This window comes from Mesoplodon mirus (genome assembly GCF_964341445.2).
Source record: "Mesoplodon mirus genome assembly, chromosome: 7".
NCBI classification, from domain to species: domain Eukaryota; kingdom Metazoa; phylum Chordata; class Mammalia; order Artiodactyla; family Ziphiidae; genus Mesoplodon; species Mesoplodon mirus.
Window position 1 is genome coordinate 101214764 of NC_138983.1, and position 12425 is coordinate 101227188.

The window sequence follows — 12425 nt, forward strand, 5'->3', positions numbered from 1 at the left end:
AAGTTTTGTCTTCAGCATTCTTGGTTATTTTCTTCTGCTTAGCCAAAGATACCATGTGCAGTATAAAGGCTGTCTGAGCTTTATGTCATGATAATCTGGTTCTGGAAGTTTAGAAACACACTCTGGCTTCAGATCCGCGTTAAATAGATCACTTGTGTGGCCAAAGACCTCAAACCATTCCCTCCTGGGAAAAAGGCTTCTATTTCTTAGGCTAAAACGCCAGTGTGCAACCACATGCTTGTGCCTTTAGCGGTGATGGTTAAATTTTCTATGAATTGAGTAAGTCATGTTTTTTTAAAAAGTTAATGAGGCATTTAATTAACTAACAACGTCGGGCTTATGGCCTTTATGGTTACATTTTGCAGGTAATGGCATTCGGCTTATAGCCGCTGAACAGAGAGCTGTCCGACAAAAGCAGTTTGACTTTGCTTGGGAATGGCTGGGCTGCCCTTTGGACACTCCCGTTTATTTCTAGCGGAGAAAATAAAACCAAGGAATGTGTTGCGTCGACAGACCCGCCCCGCCTCTTCACCTTTCAGTTAGAGAAAGTGTTGGTGGCGACGGTTGCCATCCATTTAGAGGCCATCACCCTCTTAGCTAGGAGAGTGTAGTTAGCCCACTTGACCCCCAACAGAGAAGGCCTGTGGGATGCTCGTCACAGCTGGATTGCATCCCTCTAACTGGGGCCCTCTTGGGCCTTTTGAACCTTCCCAGCTGACCAGGTACCAAAGACCTGAGTTATAGGTCTAGTACTTCATGTTAATTGAACTTGGGGTTTAATATCTCTGGGCCTCAGTTTCCAAGTGTTGAATGAGGATAGTACTACCTTCCTTTCCTGCTATCTCCTGGGTTCCTGTGGGTGACAGAAGACGTCCTCATCTGGGGGAATGGGAACCACTGTGTAAACAGTGGGATCAACGTGGTTGAGTTAGGACAGCCCGTGGCAAAAAGTCTGACCTGGCCGTGGGGCTACTGCTGCCTTTGCTGCCATCTTCCAGGAGAAGAGAGTTGACTTACCCACCAGCTTGGACGGCCTTTCATTTCTAGGTACCCTTGAATCTGCCCTAGTAGTGATGAAGGTTTCCAGGCGAAGGCCATGATTGTCACAGCAAATAAACCCTGGGTTGAGTAAATTGATGTGTGCACAGCAGTTGGTGGCGTTCAGACCTGATCCCAGAGCCACGTGACAGGGCCTCTCCCTGGCTGGGGCACACAACTCATTAGCTTGCAGCCGTCCACTCAAGTCTGGCTAGTGAGGGCCTGCTAAAAGCGCAGCAGCTTCATGCGGTATCCTGGATACCAGGGCTCGGGGCAGGTGGCCTGGGAGCCCAGAGGATTGTGGACTTTCTGGCAGGTTGGGATGTAAACGGAGAAACGCATTCGTGGGCGTGCCTTTTCTCTTCCTCCTCTTGTTTTGGAAGGGAGCTGCTGCAGTGACCCAAAGTAACAGGGCACCGATGGCCAGGTTTACCAGCATGCCCCATTGGGTTCACGTGGTAAGCAAATGGAACATTCTAGTTCTCTCCCAAGTGAGTGGTCACCTTTGATTGGCGTGTCCTCCAAAGGGCATAAAAGGTTTTACAGAACCCATCTCGCACTTATGGGCGGCTAGGATGACGCCCTTTTTGGGTTTAACAGATGAGTTACCTGAGAGATGTCACAAGGAGGCCTGTTCTGACCCCATCACATCCCCCCTTACCCTGCAGACCATGTGTTGGGCCACATGCACGTTCTGCCTACTCCCAGCTCTCAGAACCTGCCGGCTCTCTGCTGGGCACGACTTACCCAGTATAAACAGTATAACGTGTTTTCTGGTGGCAAATGCTTTCAATGTGTCTGAAAACTTTCTTAAGGTAATAAAACATTGAATAAGTTCCTGCTCTGCTTACTGGGAGTGGTTCATATTAATATTTTAACAAGCCAAAGAAAGAAGGTTAATAACAGTGATTCTAATGCACAGTGTTGACACAGAACATCTCCGGGGTGGGGGGTGGGGCGGTGACCGTTTTATTTGATTCTTGAAATGTGGAGGTTGCAGCCTGTGGTGTATCAGGTTCCTGTCATTAACTTGGGGCAGAATCAGTCTAAAATTTTCATATTTACTCGAGAGGGTGGAGTGAGGCAAAATAGAGGGTGGGGTTATTGGAGGCATTTTGTGTCATTCCTCGAGGATGGAGGGAGAGAGCTTCTCTTTAACTCTACTTAACGTACAGACAAGAGCATCTGAGGCCCAGGTTCTGATTTGGGGTCTTAACAAGGGGCGCGAGGATGTAGCTGACCTGGGTGTCCCTGCTTCTCTAAGCTGGGGAATGTTCTCTGGCTGATTTAAGCTCTCTTTAAGTGTTGGTCATCCATACTTTGATCTAAACTTGTGTTATCGTCCACTGCCACTGACCGAACAGACCCATCAAGTGAGAATGGTCTGTGCTTGGCAATGTGTCATCTAAGATGTTAGCAGCCGTGACACCTCTGTACTGGTCACGTCGGCCCCTGGGCTGAGGGCTTTCATCGCTATCCGAATGCGTCCTCTCAGCAGCCCTGTGGAAGCTTGGAGAAGTTCAAGGGTAACTTGTCCATGGCCAGGCCAGTGGTGCAGCAGAGCCTTAGACAACACTGTCTGCATCTCCAAGCCCTTCTCACGCACTCTCGCCCCCCACCAGGATGCCTGCCGCCTGCCCGTGCCATGGTGGGCTTTTGGCCCCGAGGATGTATGCCTTTGAAAGTGGGCACCGCCAAGCTATGGGGAGGTCACGCTTACAAGGTTCACTGTATCGTGGTCTGATGGTATCTCCTCTCCTCTCCTCTCCTCTCCCCGTAGGAAGTGGTCTTGTACTGCCTGGAGAACAAGATTTGTGATGTGAACCACCGCGACAACGCGGGTTACTGTGCCCTGCACGAGGCTTGTGCAAGAGGTTGGCTCAACATCGTACGACACCTCCTTGAATATGGCGCCGATGTCAACTGCAGTGCCCAGGATGGAACCGGGTCAGTGGCGGTCTTGCTCTTGGCCTGGCCCTGCTGGGGCATAGGCAGTGGTTCTCAGGGTGTGCGGGGAACCCCAGAAGGAAAGATGGAGAGTGAGTGCCATGTAAGCACACTGATGGCGGAGTCCTCTAGAATGGAATCGGACAGATCTTTCTGGCGAATTTACATAGAACTTTAAAAGTCTGTGACGCTCTTATGGACAGAAGTCCCTGAAAATGTTGAGCCTGCATGAATAATCAGGGGTGTTCTCTTTTAAGACCCTGGACCCTTCACCAGCGTCTGTTGAATCTCAATCTTGAACATATATGTGAGTTGAAAGTTGCAGGAGTACAGACAGGTCCAGTGGCAACTGGCTTGATAGGACCTGCCGTGTCCACCCACATCCCCGGGCCTGGCCCCCACTCTGTCCTTGACCTCGGATTATTGGCCAGAGGCCCAGGTCTGAGTCAGCCCAAGCATCTTCCTGGTTGTACCTGGGATGCCACCACGAGGCAGGGCACTGGGGCTTTCCTGACGGTCATAAAATGAGCAAAACCGTAAGGTATTTGGTGGTTCATGGTTTCCAAATAGCATCCTTTCTGGATGAGACTGTGGACAGTGTTCCTGACCCCAGCGGACACGAGCAGGAGGACTCTGTATCCTCCTGAGAACTCGCCCTGCCTGTCGACTGCTTCTGGGCGAGAGGGTTGATCACTCATCTCCAAATTGGTTTCAGGAGAGGTTCCACTTTGCCCCTAGTTTCTTTTACAAACTGCACTTTTTGGGTTTTGTTTGTAATGGTGTAACAATGGCTTGTCGTATCTGCTTCCGTGGTGCTGGGGTTCTTCCCCCCCAGCCCGCCGTATGTTACCTTCTTACAGTCTGTCACTATTTAAGTTCATTGGAAACGTTTTCATCATGGCCTGAGTTCCTCCTTGGGCCATGCATTAAGAGAGATTTGCATTGAAGAATTAGGCCTGAGATGGTCCCTTCACCTGTCCCGTAAAGGGTTATGTGTTGAAATAACAGAGTAATTTGTCGCAGCGACCGTACACTCACCTCCTCGGTGAAATAGCGCGCCTACGAGGCTTGGCCACACACGCTCGATTTTGCCCCGTGTCCTTAGAAGCAAGCATCGCGTGCACAGGTGTAATCCCCCGCACCTCTCCTAGGCCTCTCCACGATGCTGTCAAGAATGATCATCTCGAAATTGTCCGCTTGCTCCTCTCCTACGGTGCTGATCCTACCCTGGCTACGTACTCAGGTAGAACCATCAAGAAAGTGAACCACAGCGAACTTCTGGAGAAGTTCTTAACAGGTACGGCAGAGGTCAAGACACGGTCTTGTTCAAGCATCTAGACGGTGACTTCACAGCCTTTCACCTGGGTTCCCCCTACCCCCACCCCCCGTTTACTCTAAGTGACCCTTTACTGGGAAAAGCGGCCCAACGTTAGTCTGTCAAAGAAGAGATACATACTTTGAGTTTTGCAAGGTGGGGGGCTGGAAAACTCTTAGCTAGCCAGGCTAGCTTTTGTTTGGCAGGCTGGGGCGGTGAGGCGGGCAGTCCCTCAGGAAGGGGGGTGGACGCGTGGGGAGGTTTCAGTCAGATACCTGGAGGCGTGTGCAGTGGGACTTATCAGGAGGTGACACCAGCCCCAGCGTGAGATGTTCCCGAACTCCAGCAGCATTTGCCTCTTACCAGCAGGCGTTATCTTGTTTCTCTTTCTCTCTCTCTCTCCCCTTCTCTCTCCAGACTGTTTAAATAACCTGCAGGCTCCTGACGACGGTAGCCCCGGTTGCTCTTCGGAGTTCTCTGGCAGCTCTGTGTGTGGTGAGCAGCCTTGTTCGTTTCAGTTGGGCTTGTGGGGGTGGGGGTGGTGCTGTGAGCAGGACTTGCTTGGGAAAGAATTTTTCCAGGGTCCTTTTTGGCGAACAGCTGGAATCTTGCTCCAGCTTACTGACCTCTCTCTTGTTTGTCCCCCCGTTTAGAACCAGATGATGAAAGTGGTTATGATGTTTTAGCAAATCCCCCACGACCAGAGGACCAGGATGACAGCAACGAGGCCTATGGTGACCTATTGGAATCTGAATTTTCCCAAGACCCCCTTTTGCCGTGTTATAACGTCCAGGTGTCCGTCGCTCAGGGGTGAGCGTGGCCAGCGTGTGGTCGAGAGCCAGCCCAGCTGCTCTGTGGGGTGGCAGGAGTTAGAAATCCCCTTCAGCAGATGAGGGTGGCTGGGTTGGGGGGTGAGTGAATTCCTCACCAAGTGTCCACCGACCTCACATAATGCAGTGGAACTTTTCCAGAAAAGTTTGGGGGGTGGGAGGGCTCCCCAGCCAACTGCCCTCATTGGAACACACCCCTAGAGCCCAAAGGACACGGGAGTCAGCGACTGCAATTGCAGTTTCAGTCAGTAAACTCTTGGGGAAGGGATCCTCCCCAAACGGCTACCATAGGGGCCTTCCAAGGCGCGTGAGGTCCACGGGACGATACTGATGTGTACCCTCTTCTCGTATAAGATTAGAGAAAGCCGTATGTGGCACCTGGGATCTTATGTGTCTTCAGATTTGCTTAGATCGAGTCTTGTCCCCACGGTCGGGCCACTGTGCCCCATGACCAACCCTTCGGAGTGAACACATCAGGAGACCTTGCTCTGCTGTGTGTTGACCCCGGTGCTTAAGGAGTAGCATCCTCCTTGGACTCTGAGGCTGGGAACGTGTCTGCCTTTGTGGTGACATTCTATTCGGGATAGAGATGATAAAGCGTGGCAGGGTATCAGGAAGGATTGTACCACCTCCCTTCTCAAAATCCTCACTCCCGGCAGCATTGAGGGGCGGGTTGGAGGTGTGGGAAAGGAAAGGAAAGCCAGGTGACCTCGAGTGTTTCTCATGCTCTCTCCGTGAGGGCCGGAGGAGAGGAGAGGTCAAAGAGGTGTTTGCCATCTCCCTTGGGTTGGCATACAGACTGGTTTTCCCTAGTGACTAGAACGGGGTGCACTTACTTGGAGAGGGGTGACCTGAGTTGTGACCAGAGCCAAGGCAGCACTGGGGTGGCCTGCAACGAGGCTCATTCAGGGGCGCTGCTCCTGCTTTTGTCTAAGTTGGCTGATCCGCCCTAGGTGGCCTCTTAACACATGCACATGAGTCCAGAGTTCCCCCGCTAGAAGTAGATCTTCCGGGCTTCCCTGGTGGCACAGTGGTTAAGAATCCGCCTGCCAGTGCAGGGGACACAGGTTCGAGCCCTGGTCTTGGAAGATCCCACATGCCACGGAGCAACTAAGCCCATGCGCCACAGCTACTGAGCCTGCGCTCTAGAGCCCGCGAGCCACAACTAGAGAAAGCCCGTGCGCAGCAACAGGCCCAACGCAGCCAAAAATAAATAAATAAATAAAATTAAAAAAGAAAAAGAAGAAGAAGTAGGCCTTCTAAGGACAGTGAGAAGTGGGGTGGGGGTGGGGTAATCAAAGTGGAAGTAGCAGGCCCTTTCACCGCCAGGAGACGGGTAGTTCGTAGTTGGGAGCGCCTCTAATTTTGCCGGAAACTCAAACCACTGTCCTTTCTCTTGTGTAGGCCTCGTAACTGGCTGTTGCTCTCAGACCTGCTCAAGAAACTGCAAATGTCCTCCTGCATATTCCGCTGCAATTTCCCAAATGTGAAAATCGTCACCATCGCGGAGGCCGAGTTCTGCCGGCAAGTGTCAGCAAGTCTCTTATTCTCTTGCCCCAAAGACCTGGAGTCCTGTAATCCAGAAAGTAAGGAGCTCTTAGATCTGGTGGAGTTCACGAACGAGCTTCAGACTCTGCTGGGCTCATCCGTGGAGTGGATCCTCCCCAGAGACCTGGACTCAGACGACGACTGGTGAGCTCGCCGGGGCCCGCCGTGTACAGTGTGTCATGGTGTTAATCCTTGTGCATATGTGTCCTAATACGACTATTTCTGTAAAGAAAGGACACTATGAGACACGACTCCAGTCGGAAGGACTTCAAAACATGTTTTTTTCTTTTTAAAATTTGAAGTCAGTTTTTATGAAGTTATTAATAAAGTTTCTTTACTTTTCAATGTACACATGCTTCGGAATATGTTTGTTTTTACTCGGAACAATTGTTTCTTTTCTTTTTTAAGGAGAAAAAAAAAAGGCAAAGGAGCTCCACACTTTGACTTAATTTCATACAAAGCTCCGACGACAGAGGCCATAACTGTTGAGAGTTGCTTTTGGGGCAAATTAAACCAGTAAAATTTTAAACTCTTCCTCCATATTAAAGGGATTGAATAAATTGGCCACTTTGGTGCACCTGTGTCCTGCGAATTGTCCAGTTGGAGATGGAGGTTTAGAAAGTGAGTTTCAGTCTTGTTTAAGTCTCTTCCCATCAGACTGGTCTCTTGATTTCCTACACACCATGTTACTTCCTGTCTACCTTGCCTTGGTGTTGTTCATGCCTGGATTGTCTCCTGTACCTGCTCAAACCTTGGTCTATTCTCGTTTGTACCATGGAATTTTGTCATGCTGGATACTGTCAGAACTAATTTTACTTAAGTTTGCGTTAAGGTGCAAAGCACATGTTTTGTATATTTTCTGTTTTTTGTGTTTGTCTATATTTTATGGTTTTGCTTCAAGAAATATTATGGGAAGGGAAATAGCAAGATGTAAAGAGCAAAAAAGTCATCATTCTCTTTCAATTGTTAGAACATCTATCTGCAATCATAATTATGATGCACTGTGGTATGTGTTAAAATAGTAAATACATGTAACGTCCCGTAGGAGAAGCAAACTCAGTGGTGTTGGTGAGGGTGTGTCATGGAAGTAATCACAAAGCAGGTGACTGTTGGTTGGGGTCCTGCAACATTAGTGTGCCTTCCCTGTGTCCAGTAGTGGTCTGGAGGGGTCAGGAAGCCTGCCTTTGAATTTGAGGGAACAGAGGGTTTGAGGTCCTCTCTCTTCTCTTGCTCTAGTACACTGCATAGCAGCAGTATACTGGGTTTATAGTTGACGTTGAAATCGCTGATTGATCATTAAGATTGGGATGTATCTTTGGAAATGAAAATAGGAAGAATCGTATGCTTTTTCTTTTTTTCCCTATATCTGAAAAGGTATGTAGTACTTTGCTGAGTGGTTGGGAATAAAGTTTGCCGTATTCAGTGTATTCAGTTTTAGTATCTAAGTAGAATTAGACTGTTGCTGTAAACTGGAATAGCGCTTTGTTACTGACAAGTTTTAGAATGCATCTGTTCGTCAATTACCTGTTTGGGAAGATTGTAGTTAATGATTTTGAGAATGTGGCTATAAACTTGCAACTGACTCAAGAAAAGCAAATAAGTCAAGATTGACAAATGTATAGGCTCTTCATCTTATTGTGTGTGTGGGTTTTTTTTTTTTTTTCCTTTTAGTTATTTGTCAAGGTATAAAGAATTCTATCACACGTAAGACAAGTTAAGTAAACTTAACAGGGTGTGTTCTGACATGGCATGGAGCAGATCACATGGCCTAGATCTTAAAGGTGATTTTATGTTTAAACTTTCATGAAAACATATGTGATTGAAACACATTAATATATTGATACAAAGGGCAGTTAATTTTTGTCTTTTGTGTGTGTGTGTGTGGTACTGTTGTGGCCTCTCCCGTTGCGGAGCACAGGCTCTGGACGCGCAGGCTCAGTGGCCATGGCTCACGGGCCTAGCCGCTCCGCGGCATGTGGGATCTTCCCGGACCGGGGCACGAACCCATGTCCCCTGCATTGGCAGGCAGACTCTCAACCACTGCGCCACCAGGGAAGCCCTAATTTTTGTCTTTTGATACATGTGAGCGTAGCTTTCATTTTGCTGAAAGAATATGACCAGTTTTCAGTTTGGGATTCTACCATTTAGTAAAGATAGTCCACTTAATTTTAGAAATAAGAGATTTAATATATAATACCTAATAATACTTTTATGTATGTTTTTTTACTGAAAACTTTTATTGTAATACTGTGAAGAAACTATGCCATTCTAGTCTTCAAGACTTAAATGAATCAAGTGTTTATTAGCTGTTGTAGTTTTTAAACTAATAAAAGTCAGTACATCAGCAATTTGTAAATACAGTTTTTAAAATAATGCCTTAACAACTTTACAGTGGTTATAGTGACTGTATTTAGGCCTAAAGTTAGTTAATAATTTGACATGAAGGCTTTTTAATAGTTTGATGGTGCAGATCAGGGATAGGTAAACTCTGGCTGGTGGGCCAGATCCAGCCCGTCGCCTGGCTTTGTAAAGGAAGTTTTTCTGGAACATAGTCGCACCCATTGTTTACATGGTAGTTGTGGCTCCTTTCACCCTACACCAGTGGGGCAGAGTCGTTGCAACAGAAACTGTATAGCCCACAAATCTGGAAATGTTTAAATTTAGATTTTAAAAATTGAAAAATTCTTTGAGCCTATACAGGGCAAGTCCATTGACCCCTGAGGTAGAAAACAGTCAGGAACTTGGGTGCGGAAGCCAAATGGCCTAGGTTCAAAGTCCCTTTCTCCCATTTCATAGCTAGTGACCATGGGCAAATCACTTAACCTCTATGCCTCATTATGAGGTTTAAATGCACTTATTTGTATAAATAGTGCCTGGCACATACTAAGCACTGTGTAAGTGATTGCTGTTGTTTCTGCTTGGAGCTTTAATAAGTTATTGTTAATAGAAAAACGACACTAATGATTTTAGTTTTAGAGTAACAAAGGCACTTTGAGTCTTTTACTTTTTCAAGAATGTAATAAGACTTTTTTCATTTACAGTCAGTGTTCCCTGTTACCAAAATTTACTTTATGAATATAAAGAATTCAATGTCTTCAAGACAGTACTTTTGCTTAAATGTCAAACCATTATTTCCCCAAGGCACATCAAACTGGCTCTGCATAGTCCAGGCCTCTAAAGCTTGTGTGCACACCCTAGGTAGCATGTGAGATACATTTTGTAAATATAGTTTTTTAAATAATGCTTGAGACTTCCCTGGCGGTCCAGCAGTTAACACTATGTGCTCCCAATGTAGGGGGCTTGGGTTCGATCTCTGCTCAAGGAACTAGATCCCACGTGCCTGCCATAACTAAGAGCCCACATGCCACAACTAAAAGATCCGGCATGCTGCAACTAAAGACCCGGCACAGCCAAACAAACAAACAAACAAATAAATAAATCTTTATTAAAAAAATAAGTAAAATAAAATAATGCCTTAGGAGTTAGGAAAAGAAAATATTAGAACATTTTTACCTTTGTATTATTTTAAAAAATCTGTGTAGTTTATCATGTACATAAATACTATGTATGGAACTTTGTGTATATAATTTGTTAATAAATAAGATGCATATTAAAAAGTTTTCTTATGGTTTGCCCAGTGAGGTGTTTGGAGGCCATTGGAGGACAGGATGATGAAATATAGGGCCTCAGCAAAGATAGAATTTAGAACCAATTCCCTGACTTAGAAGATAAGGAAAATAATTCATAGACTGTAATTGAGTTGTCCAACTTTATGTAAGTGTTCAGAAACAGGAAAAACAGTGGCTAGAATCTAATCACTGACCGAGCAGAATCTGGGTCACTGGACTCGTAAACCAGAAGTGACTGTTGAATTTCTCAGGTTGATGCTCCTGGCATATATGCTTGATCTGTGTGTGTGTGTAACTCTCTGACATAATAAGCCATACTCAGGCACACCCTGTTTCCTTATTCAAGCATCTTAATTTCATCCCATTAAATCTTTGAAGTATCAGACTACCAGAAGGCATGAAGAAACCTGGGCTGAGAGTCTTCATTCCAGGAGACGTGATCTTGACTGCATGGCTGGTTTGAGGCGCATCACTCTGAACTGCAACCCGCTCATTGGTGACCTGGGTGCAAGTGCTTTGGCAGAATCTCTTAGGATTTATGGCTTAGAGGGAAATTCTAAAATTGAAAATATTGAATTTTTAATATGCTTAGCTTTTGGCATGATACTATCGTGATAGGTTTTTTTAAGCCTCATTTTACTCATAGCTTTTATTTTGCTTTTACACTTTCTCTAAGAGTTGCATATATCCTTTATAGAAAATACAGAGTAACAAGAGAACAATTACCTATCATTTTAATACCCAGATATAATCACTGTTCATTTTGGTGTATATACTTTCAGTCTTTTTTTTTCTACAAATATATATGTACACTTAGGGATTACAAAAATAGAATTGTAGTATACTTGCTATTTCATATTCCTGCTTTTTTCACTTAATGATGTATCATGTATGTAGTATTGCGTCGTATTGATGTCCCATAGTTTAATCAATTCTTTGCAATTCTATTTAGACAGTTTGCTTTTCCCTGTCAGAAACAATGTGAATACGTTGTATATACATCTCTGTGTCCATCGGGATTACTTCTGTAGAATAAGGTACTACAAGTGGAATGACTAAGTGTGACCTATTTTTAAGACATTTGATACACATGGCCAAATTACCACCCAGAAAGGCTATGCCAATTTGTAGTCCACCCCAACAGTAGATGCGAAGCCTGCCTCTCACAAACACTGGCCTGTAGCACTTGTAAAAAAATGTAAAACTACAAAAATGAGTACCTCTCCATTTTCTATGCAAGTGGGATTACTCCCAATTTTATAACTTTTTTCAATTAATTTAGTATGAGCATTTTAGCAAGTCAGTAAATTTGCATCTCCTACATCATTTTTTGTGATTGTTCAGTATTCCATTATATGAATATGCCACAGTGCACATAGCTTATCCATTCTTGTATATAAGCTTTGCCCAGTTTTTCAGTTACAAATAGTACTCTGATATATATCCTTACCTATATCTCTGACTGTTTCTTTTGGTTAAATTCTTAGAAGAGAGTTGTTGGATCCAAAGGGTATAGACATTATTTAAAGGCTTTTCTTACAGAATCTTGGCTTCATCTGATAGGAGAATAACCACATTGTGTTTTATTTTGTATTCATTTGATTGACTGGTGAGGTTTACTGGCTGTTTGTATTAATTTGGCTATTTGGTTAATTATACCCTGTGTCCATTCTTCTGTAGTGAGAGTTTGTAAGGGTTGTATCATATCCTGTCAGATCCGTATGTCTGACTTGCTATTTCTGTGTGTCATGGGGGTGTTGAAAGACTCCAGTTATTTTAATGTGATGGTCCACACAACACTTAAACAAAAGACTCATGATAGTTTCCTTTCATGTAATATTTTTTAATCCCTGGGCTTTAGTGATGATCCCTTTGGTTTAAATGAGTAGGTTGTTCAGCCCCAGAACTACTAGAATTCATGATCAGTTTTTCTGGCTTTTGTCTGACCTTTTACTGCGAGGGTTCTTGACCATCATACTTTCATGATAGGTTTTTAGTATGTATTCTCTATTCACACATTGTTGAAAGTTTTTATTATTTGTATCCTCTTAGACTTGTCTTTTTTTCCTCTAAAACTAACAGTTATTACATTTCTTCTATTTTGTTTTCCCCTTTGAA

The 12425-nt window shown here is 45.1% G+C and overlaps 1 protein-coding gene and 1 pseudogene across 2 annotated transcripts in view; one reads left to right on the forward strand and one right to left on the reverse strand.

The window, feature by feature from the left end:
* LOC309808090 (BCL-6 corepressor-like) overlaps positions 1-7001 on the forward strand; it is a gene marked incomplete at its 5' end in the record, with an annotated part of 30283 nt that extends 23282 nt beyond the window's left edge. The window contains 5 exon segments of the mRNA XM_082628092.1: positions 2819-2985; positions 4137-4282; positions 4718-4795; positions 4954-5110; positions 6535-7001. Of these exon segments, the coding sequence (XP_082484218.1) occupies positions 2819-2985; positions 4137-4282; positions 4718-4795; positions 4954-5110; positions 6535-6826 (840 nt within the window). The 3' untranslated portion in view covers positions 6827-7001.
* LOC309808912 (centrosomal protein of 78 kDa-like) overlaps positions 1-12425 on the reverse strand; it is an 823590-nt pseudogene that overhangs the window by 89348 nt on the left and 721817 nt on the right. The window lies entirely within an intron of this gene.